The sequence below is a fragment of the Pipra filicauda genome, unplaced genomic scaffold (assembly GCF_003945595.2).
Source record: "Pipra filicauda isolate LSUMZ 115617 unplaced genomic scaffold, ASM394559v2 scaffold16_size7369187_pilon, whole genome shotgun sequence".
NCBI classification, from domain to species: Eukaryota; Metazoa; Chordata; class Aves; order Passeriformes; family Pipridae; genus Pipra; species Pipra filicauda.
This window is the reverse complement of record NW_024104207.1, coordinates 703,839-719,956: the sequence shown is the minus strand read 5'-3', so window position 1 is coordinate 719,956 and position 16,118 is coordinate 703,839. Positions and strand designations below refer to the sequence as shown.

The 16,118-nt window shown below is 39.1% G+C and overlaps 1 protein-coding gene across 3 annotated transcripts in view; it reads left to right on the top strand.

The window, feature by feature from the left end:
- ASPG (asparaginase) overlaps positions 1-14,162 on the top strand; it is a 47,368-nt gene extending 33,206 nt beyond the window's left edge. For 2 of the 3 annotated variants that reach the window (XM_027732889.2, XM_027732890.2), the window contains exons 13-16: positions 5,543-5,629; positions 11,900-11,999; positions 12,318-12,376; positions 13,745-14,162. In XM_027732889.2, coding sequence (XP_027588690.1) covers positions 5,543-5,629; positions 11,900-11,999; positions 12,318-12,371 — 241 coding nt within the window. In that variant the 3' untranslated portion in view covers positions 12,372-12,376; positions 13,745-14,162. Of the gene's footprint in view, positions 1-5,542; positions 5,630-11,899; positions 12,000-12,317; positions 12,377-13,744 lie in introns of those variants that run through there. The other variant, XR_005562892.1, reaches the window with a different exon arrangement.
- Positions 14,163-16,118: the final 1,956 nt, after the last annotated feature.

Sequence of the window (16,118 nt, the reverse complement as noted above, 5' to 3'; positions counted from 1 at the left end):
CCTAACGTGTTAGAAGCTGCACAAAATAATCTCTCCCTGTTTCTTTGATCCACTTTCAGCTCCTTATCTCATATTCAGTTTGTATTGTAGCAGATGAGAAGCCATTTTTTTCTGTACAGGAGCTTGAAATGGTTGAATTTTCGTGGTCTTTGTGGATGACTGTCCCCAAATATTCCTACAGCTTTCTAATGTTGACAGGTTCACCTGGTTTGTCAAGCTGGAGTTAGCTCCCTGGGAGGTCTGACAGTGTGGGATTACCATTGGCTGCAGGAATAACTCGAAGGCTTCTTCTGTTTCAAAGACTAGATGTAGAAAACTCAACAAACTATTAATGTGGGAGTTGAAGTCCTGCATGGCCACGCTGTGCTATTGCCATACCTACTGCATGGTCCCTTATGGCTTTGTAGCTGTTGCTTTACCTCATGAATATATAAGCCCTTCATTGGAAAACCCTTAAAGTCTTAAAGTGAAAACAAGCCCAACAGCAAATCAAACAAATAACCTCGCAGCTGAACAGAGGTGGCTCTGGTCCAATGTGAGAAAATGCTAAAGCATTAGGTACTATTAGATGTTCCTGCAAATCAGGCACCTACTTTTTTTACCGCACCCATCTACCGCCTGAGGAATTTCACATGAGCTTGTTGTTTGGATTCCTTAGCATTGCCACTCCTATATTAGACTCCTACTATGACTCTTAAGCTCTTTAAAACTGCACACCCGTTTTGATACAGGGTATTGTAAAAGGAAACTGCACCATAACCATTTTCAGTTTCTCTTTTTGTTTCTATTGTTGGAATGAGAGGAAGAGTTGACTTAGAACTAATCTCATAAATGTGTATTTATGATCTGCTGTGTACTCACACTGCATTTCACACTGGTAAGCGTATAAAGGAGAATGCTAAAGAGCAAACAGCTGTATATGTGTGTAATTAGATACCCACTAAAAAGATTTCTGCTACAGAAATATTTAAATTCCATTTATTAAACAGTTGTAAGTTGAAAGTGAAGAGGTTATCCCGATGCAGCATACAAAGTGGCAGGGAGGGAAGGGGGAAAACTGATGTTAATGAGTAGTCAATGCTTTAAACTGTTTAATATTGTAACTTTCTCAATTTTACTGAATATTGCATCAGCTTAATCCCATTTTCTGAGAATTAATATTTGTTTAATTGGCATTTAACTGCAATACAGTATCCACTCGTCTTAAAAATAGCTTTCTTCGAGTCTTTTATGTTACATTTGTCAGTGGCTTGCCTTTTAACCAGCATGCAAACCTATATAAAGATGACTGATTTCTCTTTTCCACTTAATGATTTGTAATGATCAGGAGTTATGTGTCTTCTTAAAAGCTTCTTAACATAGCACTGTCAGCTGATAGACCAGCAACTTGATCTATGTCTATGACAGTCTCTTAAATTTTTTGACTTTAAGTGACTCTTTGTTTCTTTCTAAATAAGAAATAAACTACTGCATTCCCGCTTTTTCATTTGTAACTCTGCAATTTGCTTGTAGTTTTATTCACTTTAGGCATGAAGCTAAACAGACCACTGTTAATTTAGGCCAGTTGCTTGACATATCAAAATAAGTGGAATTCCTTTAATTTCTTACAGCACCCTCAAGGGATAATTCATTTTCAAAACAATAGAATAATATTTTTTTAATAACAGAAACTCTCTAAGCAGGAAAATGTCTTGAATAAAATTGTGTATATTTTGAGTAGTAAAAGCACTTCCATTTACTTGTAGAGCAGTGGTAAAAGGTTGAAAATGGGGAGTTGCTCATATAGTGCTGTGAGAACATCAGATGAGAGGCAGTAAAATTACCTCCCACGTAAATATGAATTTAAATACTTGATATTTTGCAAGGTTACATTTACATTACTTCAGGAAATCTAAGTGAAGAGTGAAAATCTAACCACCGCTGACTCCAGAAGTACACTGAAGCCTCTCCTTACAGTGTTTGAGCATAAAATTCCCACTGATACCATGTAGAAAAGTGAAATTAAGCTGCTCCTGCCATAACCATTCCGCTTGCTAGGGGAGCAAGCATGAAAAAGAATGAAGCCAGTCAAGTTTGGATATACATTACACCTGCATTTCTTTAAAGAGAGTTGGTGGAAGGTGTGCACCCTAAGGCCCCAATCCTACAAACTCTTACATGTGTGTTAATTTCACATGGATGATTCATCCCTTTTGAAGTCGATTCACTTCAGTTGGTGTCTGCCAAGTGAAGGCCTGAGATGATACGTATGGTGCAGAACCTTGATTGCTGTGAGTCCAGAGCCCTCATGAACTGGGAGGAGTTCAGATGTCTTTATCTGGAACTCAGATTTTGCTCCTAGCGCTGAGTGTTGAAGACTGCACCAAATCATACATTAAGATATTAGTATCCATTGGAGTTTTTATGCCCAGTGTTATCAATAATGGAACCTAGCAGAGAGGAGACACTAGAAATGCCTTTTCTCTATTTGGTTTTTTCCTTCAGAGAGGGATGAGTAACAGTGATATTACTATCAAAAGGCTAACTTAAGTAACATGTGCAGAATAGCATTGTTTCTATAGCTGTGTCTGACCATGCTTTGGTAATAGGGCAGTCTAAGAAAAGGGAGACTCAGGGACAGCGCACAGATGACAGTGCTTATCAGGTGGGGCTAAAGTGGGACATGCAGCCATGTACCAGCTCGTGATGTTGGCCTTCTCTCTACACCTTGACCTTTCATTGTCCAGCAGTTCCTCTGCTCTTGGTTTTGTGCTGTCACCTTAGAACAGGAATTGCATTTGAACCATTCCCAAGAAGTTCATGGCTCATGACATGACCTGAACTTCAGATCAGCTAAACTGTGACCCTTGTGAGGCTTTTGTAATGCCACAGGAGAGCAGCACTTAAAGAAACAATTTCTAAAGACAAATACCTCTCATGTGCCCAAGACATAACAGTATCAGAAAATTCACAGCCAGCCTCTTGAAATATGAATAATGCCCTTGTGGTAGGTACAAGACGGCAGAAGTGGTGCTCTGGTTAGGGCTTAAGTTCCTTCAGAATGTAGATAGCATTTGGGTGCAAGTAGGAACAAGCTGTAGTGCAGCTCACCTCCTGCATAGTTTTCATGTTGAGCGATGGGAATGTGAGAGGTGGTCTGTTTGTTTTCTTGGACAGATCTGCACTTCATAGTCACAGAACTAAATTTAACACTTTTAAGTTGTGCTTTACTATTTGTCCCTGTTCTTCCTCTCCCTTACCCTTTCTCTAACAAGCAGTAGCTCACAACACTTCCTCTTCTTCCCACTGTACCAAGAAACGTGATTTTGAATAACTCCCAGTCATTGGGACATTGTATTTCTATTTAGAAATGCTTTATTGTAAGCATTTATTGTTAGTTAACACTGTTAGTTTCAATGCTTAAAGATTTATTTTATTTCAAGCCACTTTTTTTTTTCCTCATTTAAGTTTGCTGAATTAAATAAGCAGGATAAATGCTCCCAAATCTGCCTGTACCAAAGATTTATAGAGTCCCCCTCAGAGTAGTAATGGCTGTGTGGCATAAGTGGGACTTGAAGTGCTTTATGGAGGGAATTTTGCTACCAATGAGGAGTAAATAGTTAGAACAGGAAGAGAAAACCTGGCTTTTTGCTGGAATCCAGAGATACAGAACCGCACAGGGGAAGCACACTGAGGGAGGATACCACACATTACATGCTTTGCTGCCTTTTATCTTTTAGTGCTGTCCCATAGCACAGCTTTGATTTTAAAAAGTGCTTGTTTCATGCTTCGATTTCTCGTATAAGGTGGGAAATGAGGAATACTTCAGGGCAGTTGTTGGAGAGTAAACAGACACTCCCCATGTTCAGTTCAGTACCCAGTGAGAGCTTGAGGGAACTGTTCTACTTTTAATCTATTTTAGGTCAAATTTCATTTCAGCTAATTACTGTTTTGCTTAAGACTAAGAATTAAAAAACTCGTACATGTAGAATTCGTTCTACACCACAGATTGAAAAATAGGAAACCATACCATTATTTGCTGGCTCAAGGAGGTGCTTGTGGATGACTAGCCACGTTGTAAGGGACCCACCTGAGAAAATATTTTAGATAACTGAACAAACTTGAAGCATGTGCTGTTCCAGCAATGCTTTGCTATGAGACAAAGGAAGATATTTTTTTTTTTGGCTGTCAATTGAAACAAAGCACAATTTTTAAAAAGTCGGTCTGCTAGGTTCAATAACCTGTGTTTGGAACACCAAAATGATTCTTAGAGCATTTGTACAGTTCTTTTATAAATCTTTAATTTATAAATCTTTAATTTATAAATTAAAGATTTTATGTGAAATGTACAAGCTTACATAGGCTTTATATGGATAACTGTAATGTAGCTTCTGACTGAAGATGGAGTTTCCTAAAAGGAGGCAAAGGGATTAGATAAGCAGTTTAATCCAGTTGAAATTAATGGAATAAAAAGGCCCATGGCTATCACCAAGAAAATGCAAGTAATTAAGCAGAAAGTGTATGTGAGCTTATTTTTTATTTTTAATTACTACAGATGAGCTTTTAGCTAATGGGTTGGAAAAGCTCATATATTTCCTATTAAATGATAAGCCTACCTCTTTGTTTTGAAGTATTATAGTATAGCAACTCACTTAAAATAGGAACTGTGAAACTATTCCTGATCTACTGGGTCATCATGCTCTTTCTGGAGAAAAAAACCTGTGCTTTGATTTATAAACTAGATCAGTTGTTTAGCAGAGGAGCACTCTGTCACCTCCTTTTCAAACCTAGCTCTAAACCTTTCACTAGGTTACTTATGAAAAACATATTTTTACACATTTTTGCATCTGTTATTTTCTACCCACAACAGTACTTTTGGAGAGCAGCCTTTCCCACAGTTTCTCAAACATCTTACTAAGGTATAGGTGTTGGCTATTTGTCCCTTTATTTCAAAGGAAAGGACAATGAAGACCTCCTAAAATCTCCAGGTAGAAATAAATAATAAAGGCATTGGGAAGAGGAGGTTAGGAACAGGTGTGCTTTTGATGGCAGTTCATAAGAATACTTACCATCATTTTGAAGCCCTAAAAACCTGATTAGCTTCCCCGTTAACCTAAAGATTCACTGCTTATCTGCAAGAAACATCTTTTATTTAAGATTGATATATATGACCATTGCATTCTTTAAAATACAGGAACAATGCTATGTAATAAGTAATCTCACTGTTTGCATGTATTTCAATCACTAATATTTCTGCTGTTAAATTAAGCTAGCACTAAGGTAAAGATACTAAGAATTCTTGGAAGAGGAGAGTATGCATCCATTTCCTTTTCAGAGCTGAACTTAACACTTCCTTGAGCTTTGTATATGAATGAATTTTTAAAAGGGAGGGCAGCTCTGTTTACTACATCTGTCACCTTGGAGAAGATTCATTGATTCTGTGATTGTGGGAAATCTGATATAAGAACTTTCATGGACTCTTTGTGTATATGACAATGCTGGATTTAGGGGAAAAAACCTACAGGTCAAGACACTCTCCGTTTTTTCTATTCCTCTCATAAAGGCACATACAAGTGATTAATTTGTTACGGGAAACGGGAGCGCACCTTTCCAGCCAGGACTTGGAGAATACTGGAACAATACTCTGCAGGTAAATGTGATACAAGGTGAGGTGGCCCTAAAATTGGGATGGAGGGGGATGGTTTTTCAGAAAAGACTCCAGAATGAAGAACTTTGGAGAAGCACTTGGGTCCCTGGCACATGAGGTGGCTATTTCGGTGCTAGACAAATAATAAGGAAACAAGTGAAGTGATGAAATTAAGAATCAGCTCTATGTCAAAGCACCAGTAACTCAAGAGACCTCCAAAGTAGACGGTATTGTGGAGATCAGTGATCTGGAAGCACATACACCCCATTTTTTTCCAAGGTGTTTTACTTAGGAAGGGTGAGAAAGAAGCTGTTCAAGGTGTGACTTAATAACATCTCTATTTAAAAATAAAGCTGCGCATTGTGTGTCATTTTTATTGTCTTAAAATCCACTGTTCAGTTATATGGAAGTGGCTTCTATTCTAATTAGTATATAATAATGTTCTTAAAAATAACTAAATCAAATGGACAGATAGATTTAGCCCCAAAACTTGTGAACAACTGCTCAGTGTCACTATATTTAATTTTAGGAGGATATAATTCTCTGTTAAAGTTGCTTTTAATATATAACAATGTGGATATGTATTATGAAACCAAATAGATATTAGATTTAATTTTTTCCAGTACTTGTCCTGAATTACAAATTACTCTGAAAATCATGAGAAACTTTCATGTATTTCCTAAAATACAGTTTTTACTTCATTTCTTCTTTCTATTTTTGAAAAACAAACAAAAAGCCACCTAAGTACTGGCCTTTGAATCAGGACTTGGCAGGAAACCATGAAATTTGCAGGGACCAGCCAGTGCTGTATAATGTCTACAAAACAAGGTCAAAGTGAAACTTATGTGCATTCTGTGTAGAGACTGGACTCTATCCTTTGAGTAATTCTAGAATTAAGAAACACTAGCTGGAGTGTTTCCATTGTCATAACATGCTCAGAGGAGACTGGGTAATAGGGCTTTTACTAGGAAGTTAAAATATGCACTTCCCAGGGCACTGCAAGTGATAGGACAGAACTAAACCCTTGGTTTGTGTAGTTTCCATCTGCCAAAAGGTGAGAGGAGTGGTTTAGGGAATGACATTCCTCTGCAAATAAATTGGCCCCTTACTTAGCCCTGGTGCCACATGCAGAACCAGTTTGGCTAGCTGACCTGTCAGTAATATATCCCAAAAGAAAAAAAAAAAGGAAAGAGAAAGAGGATGTTTTAAACAAAATGTGGTTCTGATGCAGTTTGTTACAGCTTTTTAGGGAACATTGTACACCTGCATCTGTATTGCACAATCTCCTGTTGTTCAAAGCTGACATTTTGATAATCAACACTTCAGATATTTTTGAACTTACATTGGTGTTTGTAATTTTAGTATAAAACAATGCAAATCTTCCAAACAGGGGGTGGGAGTGCACATGTGCAGAGGCTGACTGAGGACTCAGCACAGAGTGCCGTGCTCGGGACGAGAGGGGAAGAGGCTCTCACACATTGGTGTGGGTCAGGAACTGGGGCTGTGGCTCTCTCCCGCTTGGCAGCTGGAGTGGTGGCCGTGGCCAGAGGTGTGTCCATGGACAGGCATCACCACGTGGCCTGTACCAGGAGCACAGCCAGGCAGTGGTCAGGCTTAGAGACAGTCTGTGAACAGTGTCTCTTCCCTGCACTGCTTCTGCAGAGCTTAAGTGCTTCCTTTGCTCTTGCTGTTTTAGAGGGCCTGGCACAGTCACTTCCACCAAAGTGGACTTTTTCCACAGAGCGTTATTTAGATGCCTAAAAGTTATTAAATCTGAGGTACTGGTGTTTGTCCTCTTGACAAAATGTCTCTGGTACTCCTTCTACAGTATCCTCAGATGACCCTACTGATACGCTCATTTCTCCAGCATGCTTGGGCTCACTTCTCTCTCCTACTTCTTACCTCCTCCTTTTACGCCCTTTCTTTGCAGGCACTGGCACCTTCATGGCAGTCAACATGTTCACCTGGTCAAGCTAGTTAAAGAAAAAGCTATTTATAACATCTTCCCTTTGTCTGATTTGAACTATTTTTCTACATCTCATCTGTCTTGTAATGTGCCTTAAGCTGCATTTTTACCAACCTGAATTTGTCACCAAGGCAGGATTTCAACTTCTTGGGGCTTAGGAGGAAAAAGCTGCTTGTTCTCTGATAAGCTCTTGGTTCCTACACTTAGCTAACTTAACTTTTTCTCCTTACAGTTCTGTCTGAAGCAGAAACTATAAACATGTTTTTCCCCTTTGCTACTTAGCAATCCTTGAACAAACTGACTTTCACAAAAGACCATGAACAGTGATTTTTGTGTTCTAATACCGTCTCCTCAGCTCTCTTCTGTTTAGACTCATGATTTTATAATAGAATAGAATAGTTCAGTTGGAAGATTATGAAGATAAAAATAAATGTGTTCCTTTGCCATTGGCGATGTTTGAGAGGGAAAGGAGTACCAGCCAGAACTGAGAGTTGGACAGTATCAGTGGGAACTCTTGTGTAGGAAGTGGAGATGTACATAGATGCAGCCAATATGATCTAGTTATTAAATCTTCCATGGTTTCATTTGCTGGCGTCTTTTTTTAAGTGAGAGGTGGTAGTCTGGCTTTGGAATCACTTTGTTGATGTTTGGTATCTGGTTCATGGCTTTGTTTTGAAATGAGATCTCAATGTTAGTAATCTGTTAAAAATGTCAGAATATCTTCTCATATTGCAGTAGTATTGTCATCTGTCTGCAAACCCAAACCATGATGACATAAATTGGAACACTCAGGCTTATTCTGAAAGCTTGTGGAGTTCTGGAGTTGGTAAACAGTTGATTTGTGTTTGGTTTTTTAAAGGAAAAAATTTGTATAGAATTGAGATACTCTGTTTAAGTCTGTAGTTTACAAAATTAAACAAGGGCATAAAGCCAAACCAGCTTTTTCTTTCATGTTCTCAGATTTCATAAAATGATATTATATACAAGGATGCAGCCTTTCAAAATCAGCACCTTTCAGAATAAGATACTTCTTCAATTTGACATGGACTTGAGGGGTAAGGCTGGAGAAGGAAGGATAAATATGTCTCGGCAGGAATTAGGACCAAGCTTCCTGCCTGCTGTCTTTCAAAGAAGTCTGTCTGTCTCAGCTGAGATAGATGTGGAGACACTAGCTAAGAGCAGCACTCACAAATTAGTTCAGGATGCAAGACACTCTTTGCACTGGACTTTTAACTTCTTTTTTGAGGATTTTCGTCTTAAAAAAAAAAAAAAAAAAGAAGTAGATCAAAGATTCTCTCTTCTGCCAGGGTGATGATACACCTGAAAAAAAGGAAGTCTTTCCTGATCACTTTGTATAGACACCGAAAAAGGAGAATTGCTAACATTGCTGAAAAAGCACAGCTTTGTGTCCCTGGGAAAGATGAAATCCTGGTACCTGAGGAGGCAGGAGGGAACCCCAAGGTGTCATTTCACAGTATTTATTACTTCCCAAATCTAGAACTGCATTGGCCCTTGTCCTTATAAACCCTCTGAGACCTGACCAGCTTCACTCCTGGTACCTTGGCAGTAGCAGAGCACGTGTTAAACTGCAGCTTGATGCTGGTGGGGTGTGAGACACAGAATCAGAGAGCATAATTGCACTGTCACTGTTCTTGATATCTTAGCTCTGTCATCATCATGGCTACATTAGCTCTACTGAAATTGTGAAATGGATACATAATAATTTCTTTTCTGACTGCAGGAGTATTGATAAGGCAGCGTGCCTAGGATTATCTGCTGTAAAAAGTATCAGTCAGAGTTTAGTAAAATGTGTTAGGTAGTTCTTTATCACTAAGCAGGTTTTAAACATCCTGGTAAGTGTATATTGAAGCTATCTTTAGTCCATTTCATGATATAAAAGTGATGGACTTGCTGCTTAGAGGTTGCATTTGTAGTTGGAATGGTGCCTATAGTGTAAATTGAGAAGTCCTCTGTATATATTTGAGTATATGAAGTACATTTACACTGTGTAAAGGAAGTACAGATGTGTATGCCTCAACTATGGAAATCTGGAACTGGAGAAAATGTTTTGTGGTGATTATCAATTTGGTAAATAGTAGGTATCTTCTATTTAGAGCAGTATCTAAATTTTCTCACAAGCTACATCACCTTATGTTCTCTGGGTCACGTAGAATACAGTTCTCACTTGATCAGTAAATGGCTGCTGCAAAATTGAAGATACTTCTGTGTATTTGGAGTGCTCTAATGTCATGGAAGGAGACCACTTCACAGGTTTGACCTCTGGCAGTGGGGGTTAAGTTGCTCTTTCTGAACAGGTGCTATTAGGCAGTTAATTTTCAAGTGAGTGCAGCAGTCCTTGTTTGTTGCTTACACTGGTGCTAGCTGAATTGCCCTCGATATGTAGATTGGTAATATTTCTGAAAGTGCTGGTCTTTGCCCAAAGTGGTTTTCACTTTGCATGTGACTGAATGATGAGATTCTGTTTGGCAAATACAGGGCTTTTCTGTCCAGTGTTGGTGATGCTTGTAACTCTCTAGATAGGCTCTTTGTTTTTTGTTAGTTCCTTAATCTGTGACCTTACAGTGTTAACAGCAAGAGACTAGTTTTTGTAACTAAGATAATTCAGGTGCTCCAGAAGTGGCTGCTAAGCAATTTCTTTGCTTTACTAATGCTTACACTTTTTCTTTATTAATACTCATTTCTTTCCTGCAGTTTCCTTACTGACCTCCCACTGAGCTTCCTGTTGGACCTCCTTTGCCTTCCCCTGTTTCCTTATTGCTTCTGAGGCCCCATTTTTGTGATGGCAGTTTGCATTAATTATTTAATGATCCTTTCCTTCATGATGGCAGACTGAAGCACTGTTAACCTCTTAATACCCGACTACCATTTCCCTGTCCCCCAAAGGCTCCAGTTGTAGGTCATCTGGGGGGTTGCATAGAGGAACACAGAGACTATTTGCTTTCTCTTTTTGTGCCCAGCCTCTGGGACTGCTGCAAGCAAAAACCTCTCTCTGACTTTCTCCTCAGACTGCTGCAATTAGAGGCTTCCACTCCCCTGAAAACATATTTCCAGGTACTTAAGAGATTTAATCAACAAGAGAAGTGATTTCAACCTAGCAGAGAAGTGAATGTTGCAGCCCTGCTTTCATGGTTTTTTCCATGAGTTTACCTGACTGTCTGCCCCTTGCATCTTTGAGCCGTCTCCACTCTTCACCAGCTCTGCCTGGCTTGGTTATTATATTCAAGAGCCCATCACCACCTCCATGCCTGATGCCAGCACAATGCCTTTCAACCCCAGCGAGCACTGTTTAAGGCAGCAAACTCTGAACTTAATAAGGGTAGGGAGGGCTCCCCCTCTCTTAATGAGATTCAACCTCACTTGATGATTATCAGCATGGTTCTGCTGAAACAATCTGCAAGCTCACAGCAGAGGTGAGGTCTGAAGCCTCACAGATGCTGCTATCCTGAGGAGACTGAAGGTTGCCCTCCCAGCCTTCCCATCAGTTCAGGCTGTCTGCAGGCTTGGTACAGACTGTCATGCTTTTGCATATGTACAGGCCTTTTACCAAAATGAAAGTTAAAAATGAACCTTAAGTATTATGGATTAGTCTACCAGGAGATGTGCGAAGAAATAACCTGGTGTATATTCCTCTGAAAACTTTAACTTGCTTATTTTTTGATCCTTTCTGTTGCTTGTTACATGTGGAAGATAGAGGTCATCCTTAAAATGCCTTTTTTTTTGCTTGCTGCCCATTTAAACCTTAAAAATTGTCTTGTAAAATTCAAAACATATAGCTGTGTTACTGTCCAGATGATATCACATAAATGTGCTGTCATAACTTCTGATAGCAAACGTAGTTATGCAAACTTGTGAAGGGGGTTTTTTAGTGGTTTTAAGTAAGTCCTGTGGATTAGTGGCCCATCTGCTTGTGTTCTCACTTACTCAGCTGTATCTTGATTTAGCTGTTGCCCTCCCCCCAACTCATTTCATGAGATAAATATTGTGTTGTGAAATATGAAACTGCATGACTTTTTTTTCCCCTTTGGTCATAGTCACACCCACTATGTGAAACTAGCCTGTTGTAAGTACTTATAGCACAGCCCTATTAATTTAAGGAACTGATTCATCAAGCTGTGTTGCTTGCTCAGCTATTCAAAACTGTTGTAATAGTGTTCCTTACCTCTCTACCCTGGCAGCCATGTTGAGCCTGTTCTGGTTCAGCATTTGCCTGCTGAGCTAATTGACAGGATCCAGGAGCTCACTGAAATGGAAAGATTTAGAACCAATATTAATTATTCTTTTTCCAGCCTTGCAGCTACAGGCGATGTGGATGGGTTGTATGCCTGGTACCTAGCTGGTGCAGACCTGGAGCAAACTGGTTATGATGGCAGGAATCCCTTACAAGTAGTAAGTTGTGCTGTACTCCGTATGGCGTGCTAGCTGAGTGAGTAATAACGTGCACTGTCGGATAATATTCATTTAGGAAAAGTAAATGTTGCTTTGTGGATTATAAACTGGATTAGAATTTGTTACAAACTCAAATCTGGTGCTCTTGTGAAGCAATAAATAGTTGGAGCCAGAATTTTTCTCATCAATGTCAGAGGAATTAAAATTTAAATTGGATTTTAATTATCTTGTGGTAACATACTCTTACTTCCCACAAGTAAGTATTTGCATGTCCTGGTGCACAGGATGGCAAGACTTAATTCACATCTCTACTTACAGGCAGAGGCTACAGGACAGAAGGAGGTTCTTGACTTCCTTAGACAAAAGCACTGAAGAAGGTAAGATCTAGTTCTCAAGTACTGGAGTTCTGGAATGTACAGCTCAACATACACACATATGAAGAGGGATTTTGTCTAGTTCACCCTGGGACATCTTGGTTCAGCTGCAGTCCCTGTCTTGGTTTCTGATAGGACTCTGGGTACTTTAGTCCTTCCTTGTAGAGTGGGGCTAATGTTTATTCCTCTTCCTGCCTGAACCTGGAATTGTGTTTTTGTGCATTCCACAGTGTGGTTCTAAACTTGGTTGGGAATGTAAAAACTACCAAATAAAACCCCTGAGGGCAACAATGTGTTGTCCCTTTGGCCTGTTGCAATAAATTGCCCCTCTGTCTTGCTTGCACTACAGAGGAAATGCCTTTTGCCAGACACGATGCCAGGCCTGGATCTCTGCTGTGCCCCCAGTGCAGGAGCGTTCCCTTCCCCAGTACAGCTGCAAGGAAATCACAGCTCTGAGTGCAGGATAGGGCAGTGCCATGGTCTCCCTCTTGCTCAGACCTTGGATGCAGCTGCCTGGTTGTCCCTGACATGGACTCGCTGCATGGAATCTCTTTTGTGCTGCCGTCATCCAAGGTGTGTTTCCCTGGACGTGTCCATGTGAGGCAGGTGTGTGCCTTGTGTTCAGAGCATCAGATCTGACAAATATCTCTAAGGGACCTTGTTTGGGTATTTGACCTTCTCCAGTGCTGTGCCATAACTGGAAGCATTTAAAACACTCGCCTTCCATTTCTCAGAGCTCCTTTCTGATGCAATACATTTTTGATTTAGATATCTCTTCTCCAATATATTGGCAAGTCTAGTCCAAATTTAAGTATTGGGATGTGTTAAGACAAAATGTAGTTAAAGGTTTTGCTGTGTGAGTGGCTATCTGGCCAATCTTGTGTCCCCCTTGAGAGATGTTAGTGGGGACTGCACTTGGAACAACAGCATTTTTGATTCACTGTGTACTGGGCTACATGAACATGGGACACAGTTTTTTTGCTTTGCTTTGAAGTTCTGGTGTTTTCTTTGGTTTCAGCTGATATAGAGGAATTAGATATAATCACAGTCTCAAGTCTTCCAGTGTTCAGGATGACGATGCCAAAGATACCTTCAGAATATGAGTTATATTGCAAAGGGACTTCCATTTTCAGTGGAATAGGTCTGCAAAAATTACTTTTCTTTTGTAAGTGGGGAGCGAATGTGTTAAATCCTCAACTCTTTCATGGATCACCTCATAATTCCTTTGGACTGAGCCACTAGTAGTGTAGGCGGACTGAAGGAAGTCTTCAGTACCGCATGAGAACTGGCTTGGCAGGCTACAAGGTAATCTGTTCTCAGGAAGGTTCTGGATACTGCCTAATTCTAAACATCCATTTTCTCTTTCTCCAGAGGCTGCAGAAGATGTTCAGTCATCATCAGAAATACCGACTTGAACCATTCATGGTGTTAAGTCCTAATGGGAGAAAAAGAGGAAAGGAACAATGGTAGCTGTGCTTGGGGCATACAGACAAGCTAGAGCTTAGAATGGTTCTTTATTTAGAATCACATTGTTTTGCTAAAAATTATTTGCTGCTTTATCTTTTAATCACTTTTTTTGAAAAGAAATTCTTTTAAACAAGTGACGCTGGAATACATTGTCATTCCTGTACAAATTCTGTTTTTAAAGAGACCTTTTGAATATTCTTATGTTAGCTCACTAACAGCATTGCAGGCATAGCAAATGGAAATGCTGTGGTGATTTCATACCAAGGAAAAACAGTGGATTGTGCATTTCTGGGTTACAACTAATAAAATCTCTGAGGAACAATGTTGATTTCACTTGGTCTGGTTTTTTGCAACGACTTGTATCACTTCAGTTGCAATTACAGCAATTGTGAGTGTCAGTGCAAACAATTGAATCAGTCATGGGCATCTGCCTGCAGTTGTGTACTAATCTTCACCAATGTGTCACTATAAAACCTCACTTGAAATGAGTAGGAGGCAGATGCCATAAAGCATGTTTGTGGGACTGCCTAAGTGAATTGATTGTTTTATTTCTAATAGCATCTTTCCCACATCCTGACCGGAATATAATCAAGATTGCTACATGCTGGACACAAAATTCTTTGGGCTGTAAATGGGATCTCAGTATTAACAGACCCCAAGTTTAAAGTCTGAACACTTTCAAACTAAAGAAAGAAAGCAATACATATCTTCACAGCTGTGTCTGCCGTAGAATATGTAAACATAGAGAATAATTCAGTCAAATGCATATACTGGAGATGGCAACTTTTAATTTCACCTACAGCTTCTGCAGTAATCTATGGGGATTTTCTATCTGCTTCATCTGAAGGGAATCTTTGAAGTGCAGATAGTTTTTTCTTTTTCCTCTTTATACTATTCAATCTTCCCACAGATATTCTTATCATAGAGAAAAGCTGCATGGACTACTTGCTCAGCCTGTTAGTATTAAAAGATTCCCAAGGTATGTTGCATGTTAGATCCCACTAAAACAAGGTAACTGTGCATGTAGTCTAAGAAAATGCTGTATACACTCCAGTTAAAAACAAAACCAAACCATAAAAATGCTTGATTAATATGAAGAGTAGTGCACCTCTTCACTACAGTCACAAAAATTACAACTATGCTGTCTCATTATTAAATAGCTGATATTACATTGCAATAAACATGCTTTAGGTTGAATAAAATGAATACAGAATAAAGTAAATGAGATCTAACATCCAAAATCAGGCATCACATTTATTATCTTTCTGGTGTCTTATCTGTAAGTACATAAAGGTGATGTATGTAGCAAAGTAATGTGTGTGAAAATTTTTACCATCAGGAGTAAAATCATGCATAGACTCTTCTTCCTATGGTATTCAGACCTATTATCTTAGCTCTTGCCTTGTCAGCAGTCTAAATGTTGATGCACTGAACTATCAAGTCAATCCCTTGATAGACTTCTCTGCAAGTGACTTTCTTGGCACTGGAATATTTTCTATTTTTCAGTGACTCTCAGATGCAATCATTTGTCTATAACAGCATCCATTCTTTATTTCTGTACCAAAATGGCTGACTGCAACATATACAGAAGTGTCGATATTCTCCTCATACTTTTCAATAAAAGGTCATCTGATCTATAGAAAACTTTCTAAACAATAACTTCTTATATTTCTAAAATACAATATCCATCTAAAGTACAAAACATACTTTTTCTTTTGAACAAAAAATGACATTCTGGTGCGAATTACTGAAACTACAGGTCTCAACAGTAAAACTGCAGGAGAGGTAAGAAAATGGCCAATCGTTTTGGTCCTGCGTATAAGCCAGGTAAAGACACAAAAGACATTTCCAGATGTGATCCAGTAAGACTTTTATTTAAAAGCTCATAAAGCCAAAAGGAAATTGTTTGGGTCATGTTTACTGTAAGGATAAAGCAGTATTAGCTTCTTTCTGGCACAGCTTTACAGAAACATATATCCTATTAATATGTCATCTTGCCTAAGATAACGTTCCTGCAATCTTCTGGAAAATTTGTGATTTGTGTTATAAATAGACCAATGTGTTTTAATGGCAGACATATGAAGGTAAATTTAATGTTTATCTGAGGGAGAACTGGATCTCTTTTATATATGTCAAAATTTCATTCAAGAACTGTGAACAGTCTGCAAGTGTTAAGAGAAACTGTGTCTAGAGTGCTGTGATTTAAAAAGTGGCAAGAATCACCCACCCAAGACCAGAAATTTCAGCTCTTGATTTGGGGTTGGGGATGAACTTCAGT